This window comes from Crocodylus siamensis, chromosome 15, assembly GCF_052110815.1.
Source record: "Crocodylus siamensis isolate JL-2025a chromosome 15, ASM5211081v1, whole genome shotgun sequence".
Lineage (NCBI taxonomy): Eukaryota > Metazoa > Chordata > Crocodylia > Crocodylidae > Crocodylus > Crocodylus siamensis.
Window position 1 is genome coordinate 25,720,204 of NC_143409.1, and position 26,810 is coordinate 25,747,013.

A 26,810-nucleotide genomic window follows, 5' to 3' on the forward strand; every position below is an offset into this window, starting at 1 on the left:
AAGGCCAACTCTCACTCAAATTTCAATACTTTATCCAGGATAAGTTCCATAGCAAGTGAATTTTCAAAGTTCTGTACTGTACAAAACTTGTGGTTTTTGGAATATAACCTACCACAGGAAGTGCAGGCTGTTCCTCAACCCTGTACGTCTGCAGACTACTTCTTCTGCTGGAATGATTCTGGAAGTAATGAAAAAGAACTTTATATGATTTACTGCTTCCTCAATGTTAACAAACAACACAGCATACTTACCATAAATGCTTAGCTGAAATACTTAGCTTTCCTGATTTGCTTAATTTTATTTAAAATTACAATTTGAAAAGAAAAATATATTAGATGAGCCATTAAAAATGGAGTTTATTGCTACTCCTGCTTAGAACCTAAGTAAAAAAAAAAACTTGCTTTGTAGAAGTAAAATGGGAAAAAATAAAACATCTATGTTTGTAAAACTGGTCTACTATATTCAAATTATTTTTAGGCCTCTGAAAATTGAAATGAAAAGTTACAGTGCTTGTTGGTATGAATAATGATAGCTTCAATAAAAAGCAAAAAATATGAAAGCTTATGTTTATTACTTAATGTATCAAGTCTGTCAATGAGGGCACCATTTAATATCGCAAGAATCTGAGTTAAAATTAGTTTCCCAGGAAAATAAAGAGAAGATTTACTCTTTGTTAAACTAACTAGAAAAATATCCACTAACTTACAGTGTAAAGAGCTGGTTGGCCACTGGCTGAACTCCCGGAGGTAGTAAGTCTGGTATTCAATTCTTCTGCAAGCTGAGTCTGTACATCAGAATTACTCTGTGACAGAGGCATTTGTAGACTCTGATTGCTATACATAGTTGCCTCATCTTCAGTTATGATTTCCCAGCTCTTAAAAAAAAAAATTAACTTTGAAAAACAGTCCCAAGTTACTAATATTTATTTCAAGCTATTTGATTATGGACAAAAGCAGTTACAGGTATTTCAAGGTAACTAGATGCTGTTCTTACCTCAGGAGAATCCCTGTTGTCTAAATTTTCAGAATCTTCTGATATTTGATGCCGATGAGTAAATGCATGCTGTGCTTCCAACTGAAAGTTCCCATGATCTGCATCAGCTGTACTGTCCCTGTACAAAAATTAAGACGGCACAATAGACCTATCTGTATCTTTACAGAATAAATGCAGGATGACCCTGATAAGGTGACCCGATAATTAAATTCTATAGGGAAAATAATAAATCAGTTATAATTTTCCAGGTATAGAATCCAATTCTTGGAGGTTGGCCTTGAAATGTCTCCCGTCCACTGCTACAACAAGGAAAAAAAATATCTGGGGGAATCCTTGCCCTCTTCCCCCAACTTGTTTCTCCTGCAGCCCCTTCCCTTCTTCCTTCAGACCCTACACTTGGTTCATCCAAAACTGATGCAATTTACCTCTTTTGAAACTGATGCTAGTTTTTAGTACAGGTAATCCATAAAAACATGTTTAAGCACCACTTCTGTACTTGTTTGTATATAGTGCAAACTATACATGACATCAGTCCAAAGCCAAAAGGTTCATGATTTATCATAGAGTTGATTAGGCTGGACCCCAGCAGAGACAACAATTTCAAGCCATGGTGATGAAGCTGCAGGTGGCTCGTCTGGATGTGGGAGGGAGGCTGGGGGGCTGGATCCCTGTCACTGCATGTGCTCCTGGGAACCCCTCCTGGGGGAAAGAGGGGCACATGCCCCCAAGATCTGTGCATGGGGTAGGTGCAAGCTGCCTGCTGTGGGCTTGGGCTTCCTGCCATGCTGCCCTTCCCCTGGGTCCCAGCAGGCGAGACTCAGCATGGCCGGGCAGAGCTGAGTGGGGAAGCTCCTTGCTGCTGCAAAGCCTGCACCATCCTGGTGAAGCCCTGGCTGTGGGTGGGGAGTAAGGGGCACCAGCAAGGTTGGGGGTGAGGAACGAGGTGCCTGGGCCTGCATCCTGGTAAGCAAAAGGGGCAGGAGAGCTCTGATTTTCCCTGATAAAAAACCCAAAATGAAATACCAAAATATATAGGTACTTAGAATTTATTTTAAGTAAAATACTGAGGCACTGGTAGGCTGCCAAATTGCTTTAAAATTGTAAATATATCAATAAAGCAGTGCATTCAATTGATACCTCTATATATATAGTAGCCTCATTTTAAGTGCAGATGTGGGGGTTTAAAATCAGATAACAGGCATTTTTATCAGAGAATTTGCAATTTTAAAACAGAGAAAACCAGGATCCCTGCTCATGACTGGAACCAAGTATTCCAGTCACAAGTCCTGGGATCTTCCAAAAATTTATATGCAGATGAGGTGCAGGGCTATCTGGTCTAGTTCCATCTTTTGGAGGGCGGGACCACACTAAATCATATGCAATAGGCTAAGAGACGAGGCAAAAGAGAAATTTTGGATAAGCTGTTTGGGTCCCCATTTGGTAATATTTGCCAGACATTTAAGATTGGTTAAAAAACAAGACTCATTGGAAATAGGAAAGAAAAGTGCAGCTCAGCTAAGGGAATGAAGAGGCAGTAAAAATGTATTCAGTGTGGTGGCTCACCGTGACTTGAAAAATACTAGGTGCTGAGGGGGATTAAGTGCAACAAGCAAAGTAAAACAGGCACTACTATATATCTTATTCATATGGATTACAATAAGCAGGGTGTTACTCCTGGTAGGGAAAAAGTCCTAGAGATTCCATGCATCTTCTCTTACAAAATGGTGATTTACATGAACATCCACTATGCTATGAAATGGAAAAAGTAGTGAGCCGAACTGTCGAAGTGACCATTATGCACAAATCTGACGTGGAGAGTTTAAATTTGAGACCTCCATTTGCTATTCCTGAGCTATTAATTCCCAAGACTTCTATTATTTTACAGAGACAGAAGTGAATTGCCAGTCAAAAGTAGATACGCTTTAAAATTCAAACCAGAAGACATACTGAGCAGTTGGTCTCTTCCACTGTGTCCTTCTGAATTCATGGTTGACATAATAAGTCCTGCCAAGTATATCTTGCCTTTCTTCCCAGCCTGGAGGTAGGGGAGGAATTTCCTGTTGCTGGTGTTGCAGCTGGCAAGCAGCATCTGGTTGGTCCAATATAATCCAGCCAGGCTAAAAGGCAAAATTAATTATCTTAAAGTTAATAAACTAAGTGAGTGTTAAAGGAGAAATCTCAGTTCATTAAGCCACCATCCTCTTATTCAATACTCATTAAGCAAGCTCACATCTTCCAAAAGACTTGTGGGAAAACAATGCCTTATTATAGCTCACATACCTTTTAAAAATGTTATAAAAAAATCAGAACAGGTACTTGTTTAACTACTACAAGACACCAATCAACTTATCAGTTAGCCGTAAAAATGTTAGCTGAGATGTTACAACAGTAGGACTGGGTTACACACTTGTCTATCACCTTCCTATTCAGCACATTTTCCATGGGGAAGTCCTAGACAACTTTATTTGGTGCTTTCTGCTACCAGCAGGTAGATACCAAGGGTCTCCAACCTCTAGCATGCCACAAGAAGTTATGAAGGAAGGTGAAACTTACATTTTTAAATAAATGTATTTTTCTGCTGCATTTATGGGTTTTATAACAAAAAGTCACTGGAGAGGTGGTACTAATGAAACAGCTGTGAAAGGTACTGAAGAAAAAACCTATAAATCATAAATTTCATGGATTTGCTAGCAAACTAAACTTGCAATGATCAAAGACATGACTTTGTCTGGAAAAAGATAAAATTGTGAAAAGAAGAAGATAATATAAATATAACTAGTGGGATTTAACAATATTATATCAAAAGACAGAATTACTAAAAACTATTATTCCCATACATTTTAAAGGTAACACATGCTAGATGTAAGCAACTGCTTTTATTTTAGGAAGTTTGCTGCCTGAGATTTTATTACTGCAATCTTTTTTTTCCTCCCTCCCAAAGAAAAAAAACAAAAAAGAAAAAAAAAGCTCCGACTTATACAGTTACAAGGGAAAAGCTCAAATCTCACAATTAAAGTGGGACAATATAATTTTAGGTCTTGTTTGAGCCATGGCAAGCTAAATAATCACTAAATATCTAAAGGGTCATTTGAAGGGTAGTAATTTGAATACACATTATCGTGTTAAGTTGCCTACTTTTATTATCTTGAAACAAGTCATATCATATGCTCTAACACCAAATAAATGTTTTCTCACCTCTAATTCCTCTGCCTGTTCTGTATTTTCTTCTTCAGATCCATTATTTTTAGGTAAGTAAGTCATTTTTAATCTAAGATGACCTTTAACTTTTGATTTGTGACTGCAGAAGAGGAAAAAGGTTGTTATTTAGTAATACGATATAAGGTCAAGTCACAAGCCATTTTGTCACACTTGGGAAAGGAACTCAATGTTTTTGTCAGACTAGCTGCACTGTGTACAAGCATACAATTTGTTTTCCATCTGAAATATCTGTACAATTTATTATTAGCTGTCTGAACAACTGGTAACTGAAGTCTACTATTAGAATAAACTATCTCCTTGATTTCTTCAAGAGAAAGCAAAAGTCTACAGAGTAATCTCAAGATGTTATGATAAAAAAATTGCCCAAAATTTCTAAATATTTAATTAAAAATTTTGCTGTTCTATCATTAAAATTTCTAATGTGTGATTTAAAAAAAAAAAGGTGACGACATTTATTAAGCCACATGAAAAGACATCTCATCATTAGGCTCTCTAAGATTTCTATATTATACAATGCATAACTGATCACAAGGTAAGTGGCTTAACTGTGGTCATTAACAACAGTTTACTGTAAATAATTCTGAAAATATTATTATGAAAAAGAAAACCAATCAAATATGAAGAACTAGTTTTCCATAAAACTTTAGATGCAGGTACGCCTCAATTACTTTAACATTTGCCTTCACATATTTAGATGTATGCTCTCATACTTCTAATTTTTTTACCAACAATTTTGTTCTTTTTTTTCCTTTTAAAAAAGAACCAGCTAACACTCACTGTATGTTCACTTTACTCCCTTTTTTCATGCTGACAGCAAGAATCAACCCAAAAATGAGAGTATAAACATTATGATGTATTTGGTATATTGATGCAAAGAATACAGTCCAAAGAGAAACAAAATAAGTCTATTTCCAAAATTATATCTACTGATTGTCAAGATATATTTACATCAATATATAAAAAATATCATAAAGTTAAACTCTCATTTTCTGAGATTCTTGATGATAAACTAAAGGAAGCAGACATTTGATAGGAAAAGAATTGTCTGATAAACATATTAATGTAGGTATGCAGGTTTTATTTTGGACCTAGAGCAATTTGTTTTCACTTAAAAAATGAATGTGCATGTCAGCTTACTTTCTATAACAATTTTAAAAATTATTCATCCTCATTTTAGATTTTTTGGGGGTGAAGCCATCATAAATCATGTTCAGAATTAGTTTGGTACATCTACAAAATTCATGAACACATTTGTTCACATTAGAAAACAGCTACATAATATTTATTATAAAAAATAAAAGTTTATACTAGTTACTATGAAAGTTAATACAATATACAGAGGAAAAAACTTTGACTTGGAATTTGAGCATTGTCTTTCACTGCACAGTACTACCAACTTCAGCAATTACAATGGGTAGGTCTTTGCATAACAGAAACAATGCTTGAAAGCAATTATACAAATGCAGCAAGCCCGGCTTTTTCTTTGGTTTATAATACCAGAAAAGCAGAATAATAAAAAGACTACCAAAAATTCTCTCTCTAGGTCTTAGTAAACTTATTTTCATAAAATGCTTTTATGATCTTTCTTATGATTAGGACAAGGTGGGTAAAATACAGGCTATGGGCCAGATCCTGTCTGCCAACAGATTCAGTCAGGCCCACACGTGGAGGATGACCACCAACCAACCACACGTGCCTTATGGGCAGGTGTTATGTCCAGCTGCCACATGGTGCCAAGCACCACTGATACCACCCAGCAGCATCAGGCATTAGCCGTGGAGCTGGGCAGGGCTTCTGCCACAGCAGGTGGTTGGCAGCGTCAGCTGTGGACACCAACAGCAGGTTCCACAAGGGGGCTCCAGAACCTGCTGGCTTTTTTCTGTGAATTCAGCCTCAAGACTCCCAGAGCATCCCTCCTACTGGAACCGGAGACTAGAAACAGATACAGATTCCTGCTCTTCAGCATGAATTATAGCCAGGCACACATAAGAGCACTCACTGGGGAGTAGAGAGGTGGGAAGAGAAGAGCATAAACATGCAACAGGATGACAGGAAGCAAAGCACTTCAAAATGAAGCACTTCCAAAATGATAGTTGTTTTCCAGTGTTATTTCTGGAGTGCTTCATAGGGTGTGAATGACTGTTCATATGGTCTTTGAGGTGCTTCAGATGTAACATCTGTCCATGGCCTGTACCACTTGTTTCAGTGGCACACAGCTACAGATTCACTCCTCACTTCCTGGCTTCACTGAGTGTTTCTGAAAGTTTAAGCACCTTCAAGTTCATGATTATATTATCTTTATCAAAAATCACATAAAACCTATTTCCATATTAACCACAAAAAGGGACACAGACATCTTCCTGGGAGAGAAAAGGATACGACTTGTAACTGAAACAGGGTAACACAGTACAGCACATGACTGATTACTGTGTGTAGAAAGTGAATAACCCAGGTTATAATCTTAGCTTTATGAACTTTTTTCCAGTCTGCATTTTCAGATATTAAAACAAGTGCTGACACTTGTATTGATATCTTAATAAACTGTGTTTTTAGCGTATTAGAATACGCATAAAACTTGTTGCGACACAGACACAAAAAGAAGTCTTTATTGCAAGTTATAGGTTAGTTAGGAAAATTAGTAAATATCAAATAGGTTAAAATGCTGACCTTCTTGGATGAAGAACAAAATCCTTAAATGTATATGGTCTCTCCATACTTGGATTTTCTGTCTGGAATGAAACAATGAAGGTTTTAGCTTTCCAAGACAAATCTGCAATGTCAAATATTTATGATTTGCAAAAATATTTAAGATTTTAAACTATTTTAAAAGGGCAAACAATCTTCATGTAATGAGATTTTAGTATAGTAGATTAATAAAATACTCATGGGACTATCAATAGTAAATCTAGTCTCCAAATTATAGAAAAAAAATAATTAACTTTATTCCCTATAGTATTCTTTTTAATGCACAGCCTGAAACTGAGAAGCAGTTTCTTTATTTTCCATGATTCTATACTTGAAACATATATTATCACATCCCTCCTTCCACTCAATATTTTCACATAAATGTAGGTCAGATTTAATAAATTGCTTTCTATGTCTGATGTCAAAAAATCTCAGGAAAGCAAACAGCTACGTGCTCCTATTGCATATATATGTAGTGAATTTGACCCTTCTCTCCCCTCCAAAACAAACAAAAAGCATAGGACTACTTGGAAACTAAACTATTGGGAATACAAGTAGGTTCAGATACAGGGAGAACCTGTTAAAAGACTTCACTCCAAGTATACAGGAAGGATCATCCAAAAAGTACTAAGATAACATGTTTACCTTTACTATTTAAAAACAAATTAAATTAGCCAACAATGGTTCTGTAATCTTTATAACATTTAAGTTTTATAATACTGCATAATAAGGGAAGTGTGTTAGCCTTAATTGAGTTTGGCTGGTAGGCTCTTCAAAAGGTCTATAAAGCTCTATTTAAAAACCACATTTTAACCGTTCAATTTGTCAGATGAATTGGAAAAAATGAATTCTTACTCTATATATATAGTTCTCTCACACAAAATGTTATGTCTAATTGGCCTTCCTCTAAAGTAAGAACTGAAGAAATCCTTTTAAATAAATCATGTTTGGAAAAAGCTGTGCCTGTTATGGATCCAAAGTTTCTCAGCTTCTTATTATATATACCTTGAATACTCAAACTGTATGTACCAAATTGTAGATTCAAAAACTGCAGGAAAAAGGTGTTAAATTAGTGCTGTTTGCAAACTGTTAAACTACTATTAAATGAAACTGATTTGATATTAATATATTATACTGTAGACCCTGAACAGTACAAAATTTAATTTGCACAAATATCTTCTGTCATGTGAACTGGGATGAAATTTAAATTAAATTACATTTTCACATTATACTGTATTTCAGTTTGTACAGCATGTATACATCCCTTATTCATACTCAGTGTCTGCTGTATATGCATGGGCTTTGAATATCCAAAATTTTTCAGAGTAATTATTGCACAGTAAAGCCATTAAAAAAAAAAAAAGATTCCTTGTTTAAGAAACTTTTTAAAATTTGCAGTTTATTTACAAAGGGTATTTTTACTTTTAAGTAGGAAAAGTTACCAAGGATCCAGGTGGAGAATCTCTTGGTATTTTATAATCTGTCTCAAAATCCTAAGATTTCACCATGACCATATCTAGGATTTTAGATAACAAGATAATAATTTTGCAGCATGAGATTTAAATGGTGTAAAATATTTTTCTGAAATATAGACAGTTTCACACTGCATTTTTTCTTTCAGAACTGCAAGCTTATGCTTTGGATGTTTGTAAATCTGAACTTAGAGTTTGTTTCATTTTTCTTAAAACTGTAAAATTTCCTGTGCTTGTTATGCCACCCAGTGTTGAAGATTGTGGGTACTCATGACAGCACAAAAGAAATAGGAAAACATGATTTGAATGTCTACATTAAGAAATTCCAGAAATAAACAGCACAAAGCAGGAAAAGTAACTTAACATCGAAGAGGAAGGCAGAGTTAAAGCATTTTTTTCAAAGGCCACAAATTTTAAAAGACATATTACATAATCATGGTCCTGGGTATGACCTTAAACTGCATCCAACTGAAGGGCCTGGTGGCAGTATGGTAGGGCTACGTGTGGTGGGGTAGCGCCTATAAAATACTAATATTGCAACCTCCAGAGTAAGGTAAGTATAGGGCACCTCAGAACCCTAGCCCCCACTACCTTGTGGGTACTCCTTGGCTGGAGAAAGCCTAAGGGACATCACCCGAACAGAAACATGCCCTTCCTGAAGCATTAGGCAGTCAGCAGCAGTTCTTATTTGTTGCTCTCTGGCAGAAACTACAACCATTGAGGCACTGAATGTATGAATTCGGTTTGGCTTTGGACCATCTCATGGTCTAAAGAGGAGATCGTACGTCTTGGGCAGCCTGTACTCCTCCATACTCTTGCCTAGGTGTACGCATTGAAGGTCTTGGTGTCACAGTCACTGGACTCTGTACAGGCAGATTCATCAGGCAATTGATTAGACCTCTTACAGGTACGCTGAGAGGATCAATGATTGCCTATTACACAATCAATTAAGCTTTCATAAGTAAGCATCTAATCTGCATATGCGAGGTGTTTAATTTCAACATAGGAGCTTAAGTGACAAACTACATGTAAAATGATAAGCTTAATTTCATGTGCACTTACAGGCATATTTTTCTAAATTAGTCAAGCTCTATCGCAAACAATGGTAAACCATCATCAACATGAGGTAACTATAACAGATGGCTCTTCTCTGTTACATGTAAAAAGACTTTACAGGTTTTCAAAAAAACAGAGAGCAAAATGTCATGCTTTTACACAGACTATATAGATGAATAAAACAAGAAGTTGCAACTATTTACTGCCTAGGGCTTTTGTAGTGCAGTTTTCTGAAGTATGTAGGAAAAATAGCTAGGCCAGGGTGGACAAAATATGGTTTGTGGGCCAGTTCTGGCCTGCTAAGTGATTCTATCTGAAGGGCCAATGGGGGGAGGGTGCAAACTGAGGCAACTATCCTGGGCCCCGTGCTTTTGGGGGGGAGGGCTGCAGTCAGTGCTGCATAGGCCCCACCACGGCTGCCATGTGCTGCTAATGCAGTCTCCGGTCACTTACCATCCCTGCCACCGGCTCTGTCTATCTGACTCACGGTGGGCTGCTTGGCCCTACCCAGCCCAGGTGTGGAGGGCAGCCCAGGCCATGGTGCATGCAGTCTGTCTCAAAACCCCCAGGTGTTGCCTGGAGTGGATTGCAACCAACCCTATCCCCATATACGTCTCTCTGGCATGCTGGGAGCTGTACTCTGTGGGGCGAGAAGTGCCAGAAGGAGTGGGTAGGCAGATGGGATATCTCCACAGAGACTAGCCTGGGACACCATGAATAAGATGTGCTTAGTTGAGCAGATGGGATGGGGTTGCAGGCAAGTAGGGAGCAGTATCTGGGAGCAAGACAGGTGGGCAGGACCAGGACTGGGATCGTGGGGTGGTGACAGTGTGGGGTCTGGGCAGAGCTGTGATCTGGTCCCTGCATATCCCTGAAAGCCCTCCCTCAACTCCCTCCAGACAGCGTAAACAGCCGTGATGAGGGCCAACGCCAGGTCTTATCCCTCCCACCCCCCACAACAGCCTTCAACAACTCACCAAAACTCCTTAAGTGGCTCTCCAGCCCAAATAATTACTCACTGCTGAGTGAAGCTATTTGCTTCTTAGACTAAGGCTTTGCTGAACAGTACCTGCTGAACTACTTCATATTTGCTTAAGAAGTGATACAAAAAGGTGCACCAATACATCGGTCCCATATCGGCTCAGCACCAATAAAAGGAAAATTGACTATCGGCAATTGGCTTTTTTTGCTATGCAGCTAATAATGTGGCCAATAAATGCTGTGTGTGCGCGTGCAGCCTCAGCGCAGCATGCAGGCGGCCAGGAGTGCAGCCCAGCAGCATGGAGAGCAGCCGGGTCTGGCTGGTAAGCCTGTTGTGGTGCAAGGGGTAGAGGAAGGGAAGGGACATGGGGAGGGCAGACTGAAGCCCCCAAAGTGAGGGAGGGACAGGAACTGGGGCTGGGGTGGGGCGTGGTACTGACCTGCTTATGGGGAGAGGGGGTGGCTCCCATCACTACATGCACCCTTGGAGGGCATAGGGGGTGTGTACACCCAGATCTTCGTACAGGGCATGGGTGGGCAGTGGTAGCTACGGTGAATTTTGGAGCGGCTACAGCCCCTCCTGCAGCTCCACTAAAAATCGGCCCTTGGTATCGGCCCAAAAAATCTCTACGGGGGCACCCCTAAAAAAAAAATCTCTCATTTCTTGAAGTCTCCAAAAGCAAGACTTATTCTACTGTTTTTCTCTCTATATTGTATAATTCCCAAGGATGTATATAGGAGTTAACACTTAAGTTAATGGAACCATACTGAATTTACACAGGATGAGGAGACAATCACAACATTAAATTTTCCATTCACTACAAACCAATAAGACTATAATGTGCTCTGCTATTATCAATTACTATAAATCAAATTCCATTTTCTATTCTTCAGTGCAATACCCATAGCCTGCATTCTTCACTAGAGGGACTGGTCAGAAGCTCTCTCTAAGACAAAGAACATTTATGTTCTCTATAGCATTGCTGCAAGCTCTCCAATCTTAATTTTCAACCACAAAGTGTCTGCTGCCTTAAACAACCTGAATTTGGGAAACAAACTTGCCCCAGGATCTTCTGCCAGCAAAAATACGTTCATCATAGTATTTTGATACTTATGTGCCACTACTAGTATCAGTAAAAGCTCTGCACTACATTCCAAAAAAAATACCTCTTAAAATTCAGAGCTATGACCATGCATCTGCTGGTCAAAAGCATTTAAAATATTTTAAATCAGATGACCCCAGCCAGGTATTTGTTGAGTCTCCTCTTAAAGACCTCCAAGGCAGAGGTGGGGGAGAGCATCACCTCCCTTGGAAGCCCATTCCAGAGTCTGGTACCTCTTACTGTAAAGAAGTTCTTCCTAATGTCTAGTCTAAATTTGCTTTCTGCCAGTTTGCAGCCACTGTTTCTAGTTACTTCAAGAGCCACCTTGGTAAACAGAATATCTCCTATACCTTGCTGCCCCCTCCCCACCCCCCGACAAATGTGTAGATGGCCACCAGATCCCCTCTCAGCCTTCTCCTGTGGAGGCTGAAGAGATCTTGGTCCCTCAGTATCTCCTCATAGGACCTTTCCTACAGGCCCCTAACCATACGAGTGGCCCTCCTCTGGATCCTCTCAAAGTTATTCACATCCCTCTTGAAGTGTGGCACCCAAAACTGGACACAATACTCTAGCTGCAGCCTTACTAGTGCCACATAGAGGGGAAGTATCACCTCCTTAGACCTGGTCATGATGTACCGTTAATGCATGAGAGTGTGGTTAGCTCTATTGATCACTACATCACATTGTCTGCTCATGTTCATTTCTGAGTTAACTATGACTCTGAGATCCCTTTCTGCTGCTTAGAAAGTAATTTCCCAATCCGTACGCACGTTGGTGATTCCTTCTCCCCAGGTGCAGTGCTCTACACTTATCCCTGTTGAACTGCATTCTATTTTGTTATTGGAAGTGCAAAAATTTTTCTGTCAAAAATATGACTGATAAGCCAGCGGATCAAAATTAGACTTTTAACTCTTGTTAAAATCCTACTTCAAAAACAGATTGACCTTTTATCCTAATTACATGAGTAAACAGATTAATTTAATTTATATCTCTGTGTAACATGTCAGAGAAAATTCCTGCTCTAAAAATATATTTTACTTGACTGGATGACTTGTAAAATAATAGAGTTTAATTGTTCATTTGAACTGGAGAGCAGAGCTATTAGGCAAGTAGTGTGTTAGTAGCGCCCTATGTAGGTACTGAAGAGTGTGTTATTGCTCTCTGATAAAGGACAGCAATTTGTGAACAAGATACATGTCCACCTTCATTTACTTCAGAACTAGAGCAAGATGTTTCAAGCTCAACAGAAGCATATATTTATATATGAAACAGATGCATTTTACACCACAAACAGAAGCAGAAGAACTACAGGTCTAAAAAGGGTTTTGAAAGTATAAGCCTTCTTCTAATTAGTCACCATGTAATAATGTGTTTAACATTAGCTTCTTTTTTAAAAAGAGGTTCATCAAAATACGTTCTATACGGTTGAGATACAGGCAGGGAAATGAGAAAGAATAAGCAGTAGAACATGAGGAAGAACAGTGTAGAAATAAGGGGAGTCGATGAAGGGAAGTGGGAGAAAAACTGAGTCAATGAAAGAAGGTTTAAAATGCATTTCTCCTTAAATGAAATACAAGTTAAAATTCTAAACCTAATCATCAGAATAATTTAAAACAGGTTGGCCAACCTGAAGCATGAGTGCCACAAGTGACACAGGAAGCCTCTGTGTGTGTGTGTAGGGCTGTGTGAAGCTTCAGGTGTTGATTTGATTCAGAGGAGATTTGGCCCAATTTGGTGGGACAGGCAGGGCAGCCATGGTGGGGGGCTGGGACAGTGGGCAGGGGGCTCGTGCAGAGCCCCCCATGCAGCAAGGGGCAGTAGGGTGCAGCAGAGATTGCCCCCCACCACCAGGCAGCACCTGGTGAGCTGGGACTTTTTTTTCCAAAGAGCCAGGAGCTGGGGTGGGCAGGGCAGCCATTGCCAGCCTGGGACAGCGGGCGAAGGATGGGCTAGGGTGATTTGCAGATTCAGCCGAATTGATTCAGTACAGTGATTCAAATCACCAAATCGAATCACTGTCCCCTGAACTGGCCAAACCTGAATCCGAAGCGAATACTATCCGCTTCACACAGGCCTATGTGTAAGTTATGTGATCAGGTAGGGAGAGGACAGGCCACACATTAGCAAATTCAACAGAACAGAAAGCAGAGTATCAAATTTTATAGCAAAAGTTGACTGGAGTGGCACTCACAGTATTTCGGGAGGTAATTCGTGGTATGCCTGCCAAAAAAGCTGACATTTCTATCTCTTAGCTTGGACCTACAGAAATATTTATAGTCCCCTTTGTATGCTACATTACTTAATGCTTTTATGTCAGTACCACTGCTTTTCCTACTAGCAGTTCTGCAAATGTTTTCACTAATTTTAACCTATGTAAACACAATGTCTATAGCAGAGAACTAGGATTTTACTCCTGAATTTGATCAATATGCAATATAGATTATCATCTTAAGGTAGCATTTGATGGCCTCAAGTTAGAGTTCAGGTCTCATTGTGCTTTGATGTTACATAAACTAATTAGAGTCCATCAGTCACAGGAGCTTATTATCAAAGGACATGGTAAAAAGGGATAAGTCAAATACATGGTCAGTATGATGGGTAGCAAATATAGGTAAGCAAAGTGAGTAGTTATAATCAAGAGAAGAGGAAGAGGAGATACGGGACAATGAAGGTGGTGAGGGGAAGAAAAACAAAACAAACAAAACAAAACATGAAAGGTACACAGAACAATAGTGAGAGACAGGCAATTAGAAGTCCAAACAGTCATTTATAGCTCAGCATTTCTCAATCTGCAAACAAATTTAAAAAAAAGGATCAATGTACTTTAAAAATAGATTGGGGTCTGGGGGTGAGAGGTAGTAGGTCAGAAGCGAGGGGCATTGAATTGGAACTGGTCATTGATGTTTAAAAGTGGGCTCTACTACAAAAAACATTGAGAACCACTGATTTAACTCACAATAAACATGCACAGTGTTGAACAGTTTGGCAACAGGAGCTGCAGCTGTGAGACTGTGGGGACTTTGGTTGTTTCAGCTGCTGGCTAACAGAACTCTGGAAAAGAGTCAGTGACAAATAACAAATACCAAAGTCCTACCTCCCTCCTTCTTGGCTAGGGGAATGAGGTAATGCAAATATGGTCTGCCTCTGGTAGGTCTTCTCCCTCTAGTTACTTCCTATTGCAACAAAATCTTCACTTGAAAAATAATTACAGCTCTTTGCTGCATTTTGTTACCTTTGTGTATCACTGTCAAAATGGCTAAGGAACAATTCGATTAGTATTTCTGTAATGCTTGAGAGAGATCCTTTAATGAAGCTGCTACAAGAAAGTACTTTGCACTTTATTCTTTTATATAACTTCCTTTGTAAGTGAAAAAACTGCTTTGTAAAAATTATTCAAAAGCAAAAAATAACCAAAATGTAAGCTTAGGTTAATTCTAGTCTATTTTCTATTATAACTATTTTATGTATTTAGAGTTATTTTTAATTAAAATTAACCAGAAAGAAAAATTTCTTCCCTATGTAACCAGGAGCTAGAATAACAAATGGGACAGTAATCATAATCAATCTCATCTTTTGGGACTGTATATGAAAACTTTATTATAGAAGGAGTCATAGGCAGAAGTGCATACCTAAGCATAACAACAAGGTTGCATTAGCTTAGTTTTGAGAAATAGCTGTGTCAGATTAGAAGAGGCAAAATTTTATAAGCCATATACTTACTCAGATTAATAAAACAGTTACATGCATTAACAGTTTTGTTTTAGGTAATATTAAATTAATACCAACCGGTAACTGATAAAGAGGAACATCCACTTGGCCTAGGAAGTCATCTCTGGTCTAGAAAAGAAAAAGAAAAAAAGGAAAAAAGTTTTAAAACTCAACAAAGATATTTTCTTTTACTCTGACTCATGGAAAACCTTTGTATTGCATAGCATTTCCAAAATCAGAAATTACTCTTATGGTAGTTTGTATAAAACGCCACATCCAGATTGGATATCTGTCCTCTTCCAACTGCCTCTCCAAGTCCAATATCTGACATGGTTCTGGACATTTCATCTTCCTTAAACTACAAGGAACTCCAGTGGTCCTGAAGCACAGTTTATTACAAGAACTAATGGCAGTTTGATTATTTAATTACATTTTAATTTAATACATTTAATACATGTCAATGCTTAAACATTAATTGTAAACAGGCTGATAAAACCAACTATTAAGACTGTCTGTAACACGATACCTACCAAAATGTAAACATATAGGTTGAAATTTTATATGCAAGGTGTGCCTCAGGCAGGTATTTCTTGCAAAATTTCATCTAAAAATAGGATGGCCTCAAGAATCAAGTTATGATGAAATAAGTTTTACCCAGTTTACACTCTGGAACCTTTCCCTTTAATGCAGTTCCAGGATTTTGAGATGTAAAACATCAGGGAAATTTTGAAGGCAGGAAAAATCAGTGTCTCTACCAGCCCCACCTTTTAAAAAGCAATGCAGAGTTGGGAATAACTGAGCATCTACAGCAGGTGCTAGGCTTATCAAAATTAAACTTTGCTTACTTTTTTAATAATTAAATGTACCATGCAGGGCCACATATAAAGAAAATTCACTGAATGGTTGCTCATTACTAGTCAGCCCTGTTGAAAGGATGTTTGATCACATAACAGAAGATTGCATTCATATATATACACAAGATACTGTGCAACCTTAAGTCTGTATTTCCTAGTTCTGACTAGTCAATTTTTCAACCTTAAAACTCCACATGTGCATGTAAACGTGTGTAATATTAAAAAATGTGTAGGTATACAAATGAACCAGGTGAAAATAAACATAGTTCAACTAGATATCACCACGATGTTCAAAAAGTAGCAGTCATAGACTAATTATAGTTGCTGTCTTAAATTTGCAACACTTTTCTGGCTCATACTGCACTTTTCTGGTGGTCTACTTCAACTTTAAACAGAAAGTTGAGGCCATTCTACTCATGCAGCAAGCATCTGTTTAATAAAAGTCCTTTTCAATAAGCACATTTCACCTGTGCTTAACTACAAAAACACTGAATAATACCAGCACTGTAACTGTTTCCAAAGTACAGTCAGTCACCATCAAATATAAGCTTCTTCTCTTGCCCTGATATTAGACTCAATCTCTCTCTATAAAAGGGTCAAATTGGCTACAAATACGTTCATAATACCCTCAATTCATGGTTGCAATCTGTGGTTTGGGAACCCAGGACTTAAAAGCAATATGTTTGACAGAAAAAAAAAGAAAAGAAAAGAAAAAACAGAAGTTTACACAACTACTTCTCAACACAACTACTAAAGGGTATGAAAGAAGAAAAGCTTCCTAATTCTATTAATGGGAGTTACTAATGTAACTAATCAGATGAATAACGAATAATGATTAATACCAATAATTTAAGATCCATTAACGCCTACCACACGTTAGGGACCAGTTCAGCCACCTCCCTGCTGGGCCCCCCTCGGGCCCCGAGAGAGACACGCCTGGGCCAAGGGTTAGCGAGGAGTTAGTTAGGGTACTTCTGGAGAGGCTGGACGTGTTCAAGTCCGCTGGTCCGGACGATCTTCACCCTAGGGTTCTACAGGAACTGGCCGAGGTCATTGCGGGACCCCTGGCGCGGCTCTATGAACACTCGTGGTGCTCTGGTGAGGTGCTGGAGGACTGGAAGAGGGCCAATGTGGTCCCTATCTTCAAAAAGGGAAAAAAAGAGGACCCGGGAAATTACAGGCCAGTTAGTCTGACCTCAATCCCGGGTAAGCTCTTTGAAAAAATTATCCTGGCACACATCCAGGAGGGCCTTGCGGGGGAATGCATGCACAGGGGCAACCAACATGGGTTCATCAGTGGCAGGTCTTGTCAGACCAACCTGGTGGCCTTTTACGATCAGGTCACCAAATCATTAGACGCAGGGGTTGCTGTGGATGTAGTCTTTTTGGACTTCCGGAAGGCTTTCGACACTGTCTCTCACCCTGTCCTCATCAAAAAGCTGGGAGACTGTGGTGTCGATGCCCACATGGTCAAATGGGTCGCCAACTGGTTGGAGGGCCGCACCCAGAGGGTGGTAGTGGATGGGTTCTTCTCGACCTGGAAGGATGTGGGCAGTGGGGTTCCGCAGGGCTCGGTCCTCGGGCCCGCACTGTTCAACATCTTCATCAGTGACTTGGATGAGGGGGTAGAAAGCACCCTGTTCAAGTTTGCTGATGACACTAAGATGTGGGGGGATGTGGGCGCACTAGAAGGGTGCAATAGGCTACAAGCTGACCTTGACAGGTTGCAACGGTGGGCGGATGAGAATAGGATGGGGTTTAACACTGATAAGTGCAAGGTGTTGCACATGGGGAGGAAGAACCGGCACCACACTTACAGGTTGGGGAACTCCCCTCTTGCCAGCACGGAGACGGAAAAGGATCTTGGAGTCGTCATTGACTCCACGATGAACATGGGCCGGCAGTGTGGGGAGGCAGTCAAGAAGGCCAATCGTACCCTGTCATGCATTCACAGATGCATCTCGAGCAGGTCCAGGGAGGTGATCCTCCCCCTCTATGCGGCACTGGTCAGGCCGCAGCTGGAGTACTGCGTCCAGTTCTGGGCGCCACACTTCAAGAGGGACGTGGACAATATGGAAAGAGTTCAGAGGAGGGTCACTCATATGATCAGGGGTCAGCAGGGCAGGCCTTATGAGGAGAGGCTACGGGACCTGAACCTGTTTAGCCTCCACAAGAGAAGGTTAAGGGGGGACCTTGTGGCCTGCTACAAACTGGTCAGGGGGGATCAGCAGGTATTGGGGGAGTCCCTGTTCCCCCGTGCGCTGCCAGGAGTGACCAGGAATAACGGTCACAAGCTGGCGGAGGGTAAGTTTAGATTACATATTAGGAGGCGCTACTTCACAGTCAGGGCGGCTAGGGCCTGGAACCAGCTTCCAGGGGAAGTGGTGCAGGCTCCTAGCCTGGGGATTTTTAAAAGGAAGTTAGATGAGCACCTTGCCGGGGTCATCTGACCCCGGTGCTCTTTCCTGCTAAGGCAGGGGGTCGGACTAGATGATCTACCTAGGTCCCTTCCGACTCTAGCTACTATGAAACTATGAAACTACGTTTCTTACCTAATATCTTTTTAGCAGTAGGAAATTATGAAAACATAAGCAAAAATATCAAAGGCACATAGAAATAGAACTCCAGTTTGGAAAACTTATGACATATACCACATACTCCTGTTCAGAGATTCTTTCTAAATACAACACAGCATACTAAGGGCTGAAGCTAAAAGCCCATGGAAGTCAGCCAAAAAGACTCTGATTGACTTCAATGGGTGTGTGATCAGACCCTGGGTACTTATTTTATTGATCTATACAGCACCTAGAATATATCATAATGTCTTCAGAAGACTGTCTCTGTATAGCACATTTTAGTAGTCAAGCTTTCTGTACAAAATCTATTACAACATATAATAATTAGTAGACACTTGCTGGGAAGCTATTTTCAAGAAAACACAGATGAACATTTTCTGAAGTACTGTTTCCTAAACTATTTGATTTGCCAAAAACTTGGAGAACCAACATCAGTCCATTAAAAATTGCTCCAGCAAAGAGCAATAATAACACCATCACTATTTGGGTTAATAATTCTTTCAGTTATACTGTAATTCCCAAGTCCCTCATTTCTATTGGTTTAAAACAGGAACTCCCATTGCAGTTTTCAAATAAGACAAATGTAGTAGTCATGTGAAGATCCAGCTGGTATGAAAGAATTTATTTCAAACTCCTACTTTAAGTTTTAAATGCTTGTAGCAAGAACATTTGCTTTTTAGATGCCTGTTCAAATCTAAAGTGGTCTCAAACCAGGAGCAGAAACAAAACATAGCCAGGAATGAGACTAGGCAGGAAAAATTACCTGCTGCCCAAAGTGGAGTGAGAGCATTTTGCCCCACCTGATGCAAGCGACAAGACCACAAAAAGCTGCAAAAGAGTTTAGAATGTCATTATTTATATGATAGACCAGGGGTGGGCAAAATGTGGCCCTCAGGCCAGATGTGGACCACTAGGCAATTCTATCTGGCCCGCGGGGCCCCTTAAAAATTTAGAAAATTAATAATAATCTGCCCCGGGCTGCCTGTCATGTGGCCCTCGATGGCTTGCCAAAACTCAGTAAGCAGCCCTCCGCCCAAAATAATAGCCCACCCCTGTGATAGCCTATACATTCTAATATTGGTTCCACCTGAAGTCAGGATTCTGGATTCTATTATTAATAATATCAGCATCTTTAGTTTAGGATGGCTGTTTAAGACAGGGGAGAAACCAACTTTCAGCTGTAGACAGAACCCAAATGTTTTTAATAGACATTTGTATATGAAATAATAAAACACAATTGACAATTTTCAAATAGTTTACATACTTTATATATCCTGGCAGAAATATTTTTTCATGACAAATATAATTTAATATGGGTGTAACTGTAACAAGTTGCACAACACTAAAGTTTCAGCTTGCTGGAGGAGCTTAGGGATCTTTTCCACAATGTCTCAGATGCAGGCCCCTGGGAAGCAGCAGACTTCCCAGGCTAAGGGGTTGGGGCAGCAGATCCCCCTCAGGATGGAGTCTCCCACAACAAACACTTTATATTTTGTCTTGGGGAGAGCGGGGGCAATAGCTGCAGTTGAGCCTGTGTGTGCTTGGAGCTCAGCAGGCTCTGCTGGGGCTGCAAGAGGTTTGTACCTGTTGCTAAGCTCCGTCGGGGCAGGGGCCTTGGTGCAGTGGGCCTTATGGCCCTTGCCCACCTTGGTCCATCCCCGTGACTGGACAGAATGGGAGGTCTGGGAGTCCTTCCTTGTCCTGGAGGGAGAAGGGCCTGGCAGTAAGAGTCTTATCTCCTGCTCACAGTCCCTAATGGCACGCAGTCTCTGGACTGTGGCCTGGAGCTCCTCCAGCTGGCACGCCAGAGACCCCAAAAGGCAGCAGACCCCACAAGGGGAGGTAGCCATGCTCCTGGGCCCCAGAGCCTGAGAAAGAGACAGGCAGCCTGCTCAGCCAAGAACCAGGGGCTCCATCTACACAGAGCCCAGAACCATGGGCTCTCTCTGGGTGGCCATCTCTGAGGTGCTGGGAGGGGGGGGCTGCAAACCCCGAGGGGACCCAAGGGGTGGGGCGAGTTTATCTACTTGATACTGAATTTTTTGCTAAAACTCAGCTTTCTAAATAGAATGCTGCACTCAAATGAAAATCTAGAGGGTTTTGGTTGTTTTTGTTTCGGGGGGGGGGGAAGCTTAACAGTGGTGCTCTTTTGTCCTCCTGCGTCCAGCTTTTTAAGTGCCCTCCCCCCATAACAAACTCAAAAAGTTTTTGGACCTTAATATTAAACTCTGAGTAACTAAACAATATGTTCGCTTAGCAAGTCAATAATTTAATTTTTAGCACATTAGTCTTTTTACAATACAAAGACTACTGACTGGCATATGCTGCAGCAGGGGTGACACATAGGGGGTGCACGTTGGCATGCACCTGTGGACAGTCGCCACTCGCCACAGTGTCTGTGGGCGGTCCCTGATCGCCCCTGGCCACTGCCGACACCACCTGTGGGTGGTCTCCAACCTCTGGTCGGTGCTTGCGACCCCCTTGCTGCTGACGGTGCCGGTGGCATCTACAGGAGCTCCTTGCTTACTGCCACCAGGCTCCCACTGCCACTGGTGCAGCCCTACCCCACCAGCTACCAGGGGCACGCACCGTTCATGTGCTGTAGTTTGGTACATTTTAGTCCTTCCACAGAAATTAAGACTTAAACTATCTTCATTAAGCAGCCAATTCTCACATTCACTGGCAACAATAAAGGGAAACAAACTTCAAAGGGATAACTTACATATTATATCAGCACACCATGAACTGTGTTGCATTCAATTAGAATATGAAAGTCTATTACAAAATCTTATAAGGCAATACAATATTTTATATAGGTCATTAACTACAAAAATACATCAATGTTTGCAGATACCAAGCCAACTAAAACCTAGGCATTTAGGCTGTTTGCAGATGTTAAAGAAAAAAATGAAGCAAAACAAAAGCATGGTTTATCAGAAGCAGCAGGATGTTACTTTGATGTGGCTCTGCAGTGTCTGTACAGATCAGACGCTTCAGCGGGGCTATTCAGTGGTTTTAGCTAAAGCCGATTCAATCAGCAGTTAGATAAAAACGCCAAAAAAGCCCCACTAAAGCACTTGATTTTTTACATATGTTGGGCAAGGCGGGTCCAATTAAGGCATGCCTCTTCTGGGCATCCACAGGGCTCAGCACAGGAATGCACCAAGTTTAAAAAGTGAACTGCTGTTTGGTTTTGTTTTCTTACTGTCTGCAAGCAGCCTTAGAGTTTTTAGAAGCTATGGGTAAACAGTCAGCCTCATTAAAATCTCTAGCTGGTCCAGGCTAGTATTTTTGTTTGGATAGACCAGGGGTAGGCAATGTTTTTTGGCCAGAGTGCCAAAAAAACTGCAATGTCTACCTTGGAAGGTGCCGGAATGCCAACATGCCGGAGCCTGGAGCAGCTGTTTGCAGCCGGCCCAGGGAGCTCGGTCTGCTTGGATCAGGGCTTGCAGCCTCCCAGCTGCCTGCTGGGAGCAGCCTGGGCTCCATGGCTGGCAGCAGCTGCTTAGAGCCTGGGCTGGTGGTGGCATGCCGAGCAAAATGGCCTTGTGTGTCGTGCTCAGCACGCGTGCCAGGGGTTGCTGACCTGTGGGATAGACTAATGATATGTCCAGATCTTTGGCCTTGTTTCATAGCTGGGTCTTGTTCACTTTTAAATTTTAGCCACGGTGATGTAAATGTATGAACTGAGGCCATGAACAGGCATTATATCTACACTACGAAATATGCCACTTTCTCCAACACAAAAACAAACATACAGGTACTTAGCTTCTGGCAGGAAAAAAAAGCAGATAGTGATTTTGCCACACACTGCTAGCACCTTTAAAGAGCAATTTTGCTGCCCTGTAAAGTTTTCGAATGGTATGTGTAATACCTATTCATGGGACCTCCAGTATCCCACAGTTCCCCACTTCCTCTCCCACACTCTAAGGGAGAAGGAAGGAGAGAGGGGGAAAGAGTGGCTGGTTCCCTGCCCGGTAGTAAGCCGTCAGAGTACCCAATACTGCTGCCTCTTCCATGGAACTAGATCAAGGGAACCAGGAAGGAGATCAGAGTCTGGTACCCAGGTGCTGGCTTCTGCCTGGTCCCTCTGCCGATTGTCAACAGGAGGGGGCAAGGCTCGTATGTCCCAGCAGCAGGGCTCCTCTGCTAGCTTATGCAGATGTCTGTTGCCCGGTGCTCTCACCACAACTTCAGAAACAAGAGTCCTGGGGCTGCTCAAGCAATGGAGCCCATTTCTGCTGCCACTTTAATACAGATTTCCCTCACTTTGTTAGAAATATTATCGAAAATGCATTATCAATAGTGTTGTTAAAACAGCACGGCTGCCAGCTCTCCCTGTCTCCCTGGTGTAAGAAGGAGGGGTTGGAGGGGAGGCTACTAAGGGCTCTTTGTACTAAGGTATCACTCTCTCTTTGTTCTGCAAATTTACTATCTCTTTGTTACACTAAATCACACTTTCTTTCATGGCTCCCACATTTCTTAGCTAGATAAGAATAATTGCCATCTTGGCCTTGAATTTGAACTTCTTGTAACCCAAAGTACTTTCTGGGCAAGCGCAATCAGCTAATACATATAAGCCTATCCGCCCCGCATACTTAAGTAGTTAATTATAATACACATGCGATGTATGACGTGACGTCGTTTCATTTATGTTTGTATGAACCGGAAATGAGTTGTAAGAGTTCCTGCTTCTGTACACGTGCTCAGGAGAGAGGGGATAAAAGCCTGCTGAGGAACGTTCCCCGCGGGCGGAGGGTTTGATCTTTTGTCTCTCTCTCTGACCCTATTTGCAAATATATACCTTTTGTATCACCAACAATATGTGCCTGAAGGATCATTAATATTCATTGAGCCTCCAAAGAAACGAACCGAGATTTTTACATCAACTTCATGCTGTATATGCGTTCCTGGAAAATGGCACACCACTCAAATTTGCATAAAGGGAACCCACTTTACAATGTAACAAAAAGAGATACATTCCAAGACCTCTACTGTACTGACCCCCAGACCCATTTCTAACACTTTTACAAGACAATTTTGGTATCCATCAACAGCAGACCATACACACAAGCACAAGGCACTATCATAATGGGGATGGCAACTACAGAAACGCATCACAGACAATAAGCGAGGGGCACAGGTCCACCCAAGGACTATATTTTTGTGCATGTCACTCCCACACAAAGCACCTGACTTCAGGCTTCCACTACACCAATTGCATAAGAGTGAATTTACCTCACGTATAACAAATTTTTGGTATAAAAAGGGTTGTTGCATGAGTGAATTTGCACACACAGAGCCCACATAAAGTGAGGGAAATCTGTAGTTCTGGGGCTCTACACGACTGTTCAAGGAGCATCAGAAATGCCCAAGGGTGAAAGGGAGACAAGAGGGCAATTCTCTTTGCTTCTACTACCTCTGCAGGACAAGGAGCTGCCATGGGCAGCTGCTGTTTTTTGGCAGCTGTCAGCTGCTCATTGGGCCTGGCAGGGAACACGGCAGGTTGTCAATCATCAGACTTCCCTAGTGCAGAGTGGGAGGACTGGGGGGCAGGGCAGATGAATCAAGGAGCAACCCTCTATTGTAGCCTGGCTGAAGTGCTTGACTTTGAGGCATTTGTGTAGCTCACCAGCCATGGGCTGGAATGCCTGCATGCCACCAACCTCGGCCTATTTTCCCAGCACTAAGAATTTCCCAGAAATACTTTGCACTGGAACTGAATGCCTGACCATAGCCTGCGTCTCCTCCTATGGTTACAGCTTTACAGTAAGCTGCTGCACAAATTCCAAACACTGCACAGCTTGATATACAGGCTAGCAGAAGCAGGTCACAGCTGCAAATGGGTTCAGAGATAGTGCTTCCCTGTACACTTAGGAAAATATAGTAATCCAAATTCCAGATATTTTTATCTCACACAGGGTGCGTGTGAGATGGGAGTCTCGTCTCATTTCCTTTTTGCTTCTTTCCTTGTTTTGGTATTAGATGATAATCAGTTTAATCTCCTAGAAGTTGGTGCATATTAGTTCCAGGTAGTTTAGAGGAAGAACAGACTAACCCCTAATATGGTTCTGTTCTTTCCTTTGTGTCAATGCCACTGATTCCATTTTTAAACTTGTTACTCAACTACTGTGATTAGATACCACACATTGACCTAAAACACAGCCTTGGCTCTCCTCAGAATTTGTTCCTTCCTTTCTTATTACTCTGTTGCTATTCACATTGGCAAAAATGCTGGTGTCTGGCTCATCTTAATTCACTTCGCTATAAAATTTGCTTCTCTGTTTATTCAGTGGTAAGACCACTTACCACATTAAATATACCCTTCTACTCCGCTTTTAAACTCTTCCAGCATTCTTTACTATGCAATTCTATCTGCTCAGATCTCTTTCAAAGCAAGCCTATGCTGCCCCTTTGCTGTTGGCTATAGTTTTCATCCAAAAGATTGGAAACTTTCCATTAATCTCCTGCTTTTTCCTAGTTAGCCAAGTATGTCTCTCCTTTTCCTCTCCTACATTTCCAAGACTATCCCTTCCTCTCTCATCCCACCTTTACAAGACTTACCTCAACCCGTTTTCTCTTCTCTAGCTTCCAAGTGATCTCTATGCAATTTCTTACCAAATCCACCCTCAAAGATCATAAACACTTCCATCAAATAAAAATCCAAGGCAATTTACATTTTCTTGATCTTTCTGGTCTCTCTGGAACTAACTCCTTTGTCATTCTTCTCCCAGCTTTCTGCCTCTGCTCCTATCCTTTTCTTTTTTCTTTTTTAAATTAGCAAAGCATTTATTTACTTAAAGCCTTGTAAAGCACCCTTTATCCCTGCACCTATCTATATACCACACCTTCCTTTTCACTCTCAACCCCTGTTGACTATCAATGACCTCCTTCCCTGGCTTCCAACCACCAACTTAACATCTACAATTTAAATCTGTTTCCCTAACTGAACTTTCCCCTGACTAGTACCACTTTTGTGTTCAGAAACCCAGCTGTCATCTGAAACAGCTCTCCAAACCATGCTGGGACGGGAAGGGCTCCACCTTTCCCCTAAAGGTAAGTGTGTGTTCTCTTCTAGGTTGGCGGACCTCCTCTGGCAGGCTTTGAACTAGGCTCGTCGGGGGAAAGGGAAGATGAGGGCGGAGGAAACATCAGACTGCCAGACCAAATAACACCCACAACTACAGCCCAGCCCAGACCAACAAGCGAAGCGAATAAACAGGTAACAAATAGGGGCCAGGGTAACGCTGGGACTAGGGGGTCAGTACACACACCCACAGGAGGCCTCAAATGCCTCTACACAAATGCTCATAGTATGGGTAACAAGCAGGAGGAACTCACTCTCCTGCTGGCTGACACCAGCCCGGACATAGTGGGGATTACAGAAACATGGTGGGATGCAACGCATGACTGGGCGGTGAATGTCAAGGGCTATAGGCTGTACAGGAGGGACAGGATGGAAAGAGAGGTGGAGGCGTGGCGCTCTATATTAAGGAGGAATACACATCCTCGTCAATTAGCAAGGAGTCAGGGGAGGGGCACTCTGAAGTGCTTTGGGTTAGAGTACAAGCCAGTCAAGGGGAAAGAGACTTAACGGTGGGAGTCTACTACAGACCTCCCAACCAGGGAAAACAGCTTGACCAGGAATTCTTGGATCAGCTCACAGAGGTAGTGAAGGCTAAGGATGTGGTAGTCATGGGGGACCTGAACTTCCCAGACATCTGCTGGGAAGAGCAGTCAGCCAGGTCTGAACACTCACATAGGTTCTTGGCCAGAGTACAGGACCTCCATCTAACCCAGGAGGTGCACAGCCCCACCAGGGGAGACACCTTGTTGGACCTAGTGCTGCCCATGGGTGATGACCTGGTGAGGGGGCTACGGGTGCTTGACCACCTGGGCGACAGCGATCATCGCCTGCTGGAATTCACCATCCAGCGCAAGGTGGCAAAGGCATGCAGCAAGGCAGCGACCCTAGATTTTAGGAGGGCAAACTTCAATGAGCTAAGGAGGATAGTTGGAGAAGCGCTGAGGTCCCGGAGGGGAGGGGAGCCAGGTGTCCAAGGAGAGTGGTCGCTCCTTAAGGAAACGATCCTCCAAGCCCAAAGGAAGGTAATCCCAACGAGGATCAAAGGGAGCAGGAGAGCACACAAGCCTCCGTGGCTC

At 41.7% G+C, this 26,810-nt stretch overlaps 1 protein-coding gene across 6 annotated transcripts in view; it reads right to left on the reverse strand.

Moving 5' to 3' along the window:
* The window catches only part of NEDD4 (NEDD4 E3 ubiquitin protein ligase), a 124,210-nt gene that overhangs the window by 33,609 nt on the left and 63,791 nt on the right, over window positions 1-26,810 (reverse strand). For 5 of the 6 annotated variants that reach the window (XM_090028452.1, XM_090028453.1, XM_090028456.1 and 2 more), the window contains 7 exons: window positions 15,296-15,346; window positions 6,880-6,941; window positions 4,189-4,291; window positions 2,941-3,110; window positions 994-1,111; window positions 707-874; window positions 113-178 (listed from right to left, as the gene is read on the reverse strand). In XM_090028452.1, the coding sequence (XP_089884578.1) occupies window positions 113-178; window positions 707-874; window positions 994-1,111; window positions 2,941-3,110; window positions 4,189-4,291; window positions 6,880-6,941; window positions 15,296-15,346 (738 nt within the window). The remainder of the gene's footprint in view (window positions 1-112; window positions 179-706; window positions 875-993; window positions 1,112-2,940; window positions 3,111-4,188; window positions 4,292-6,879; window positions 6,942-15,295; window positions 15,347-26,810) is intronic. The other variant, XM_090028451.1, reaches the window with a different exon arrangement.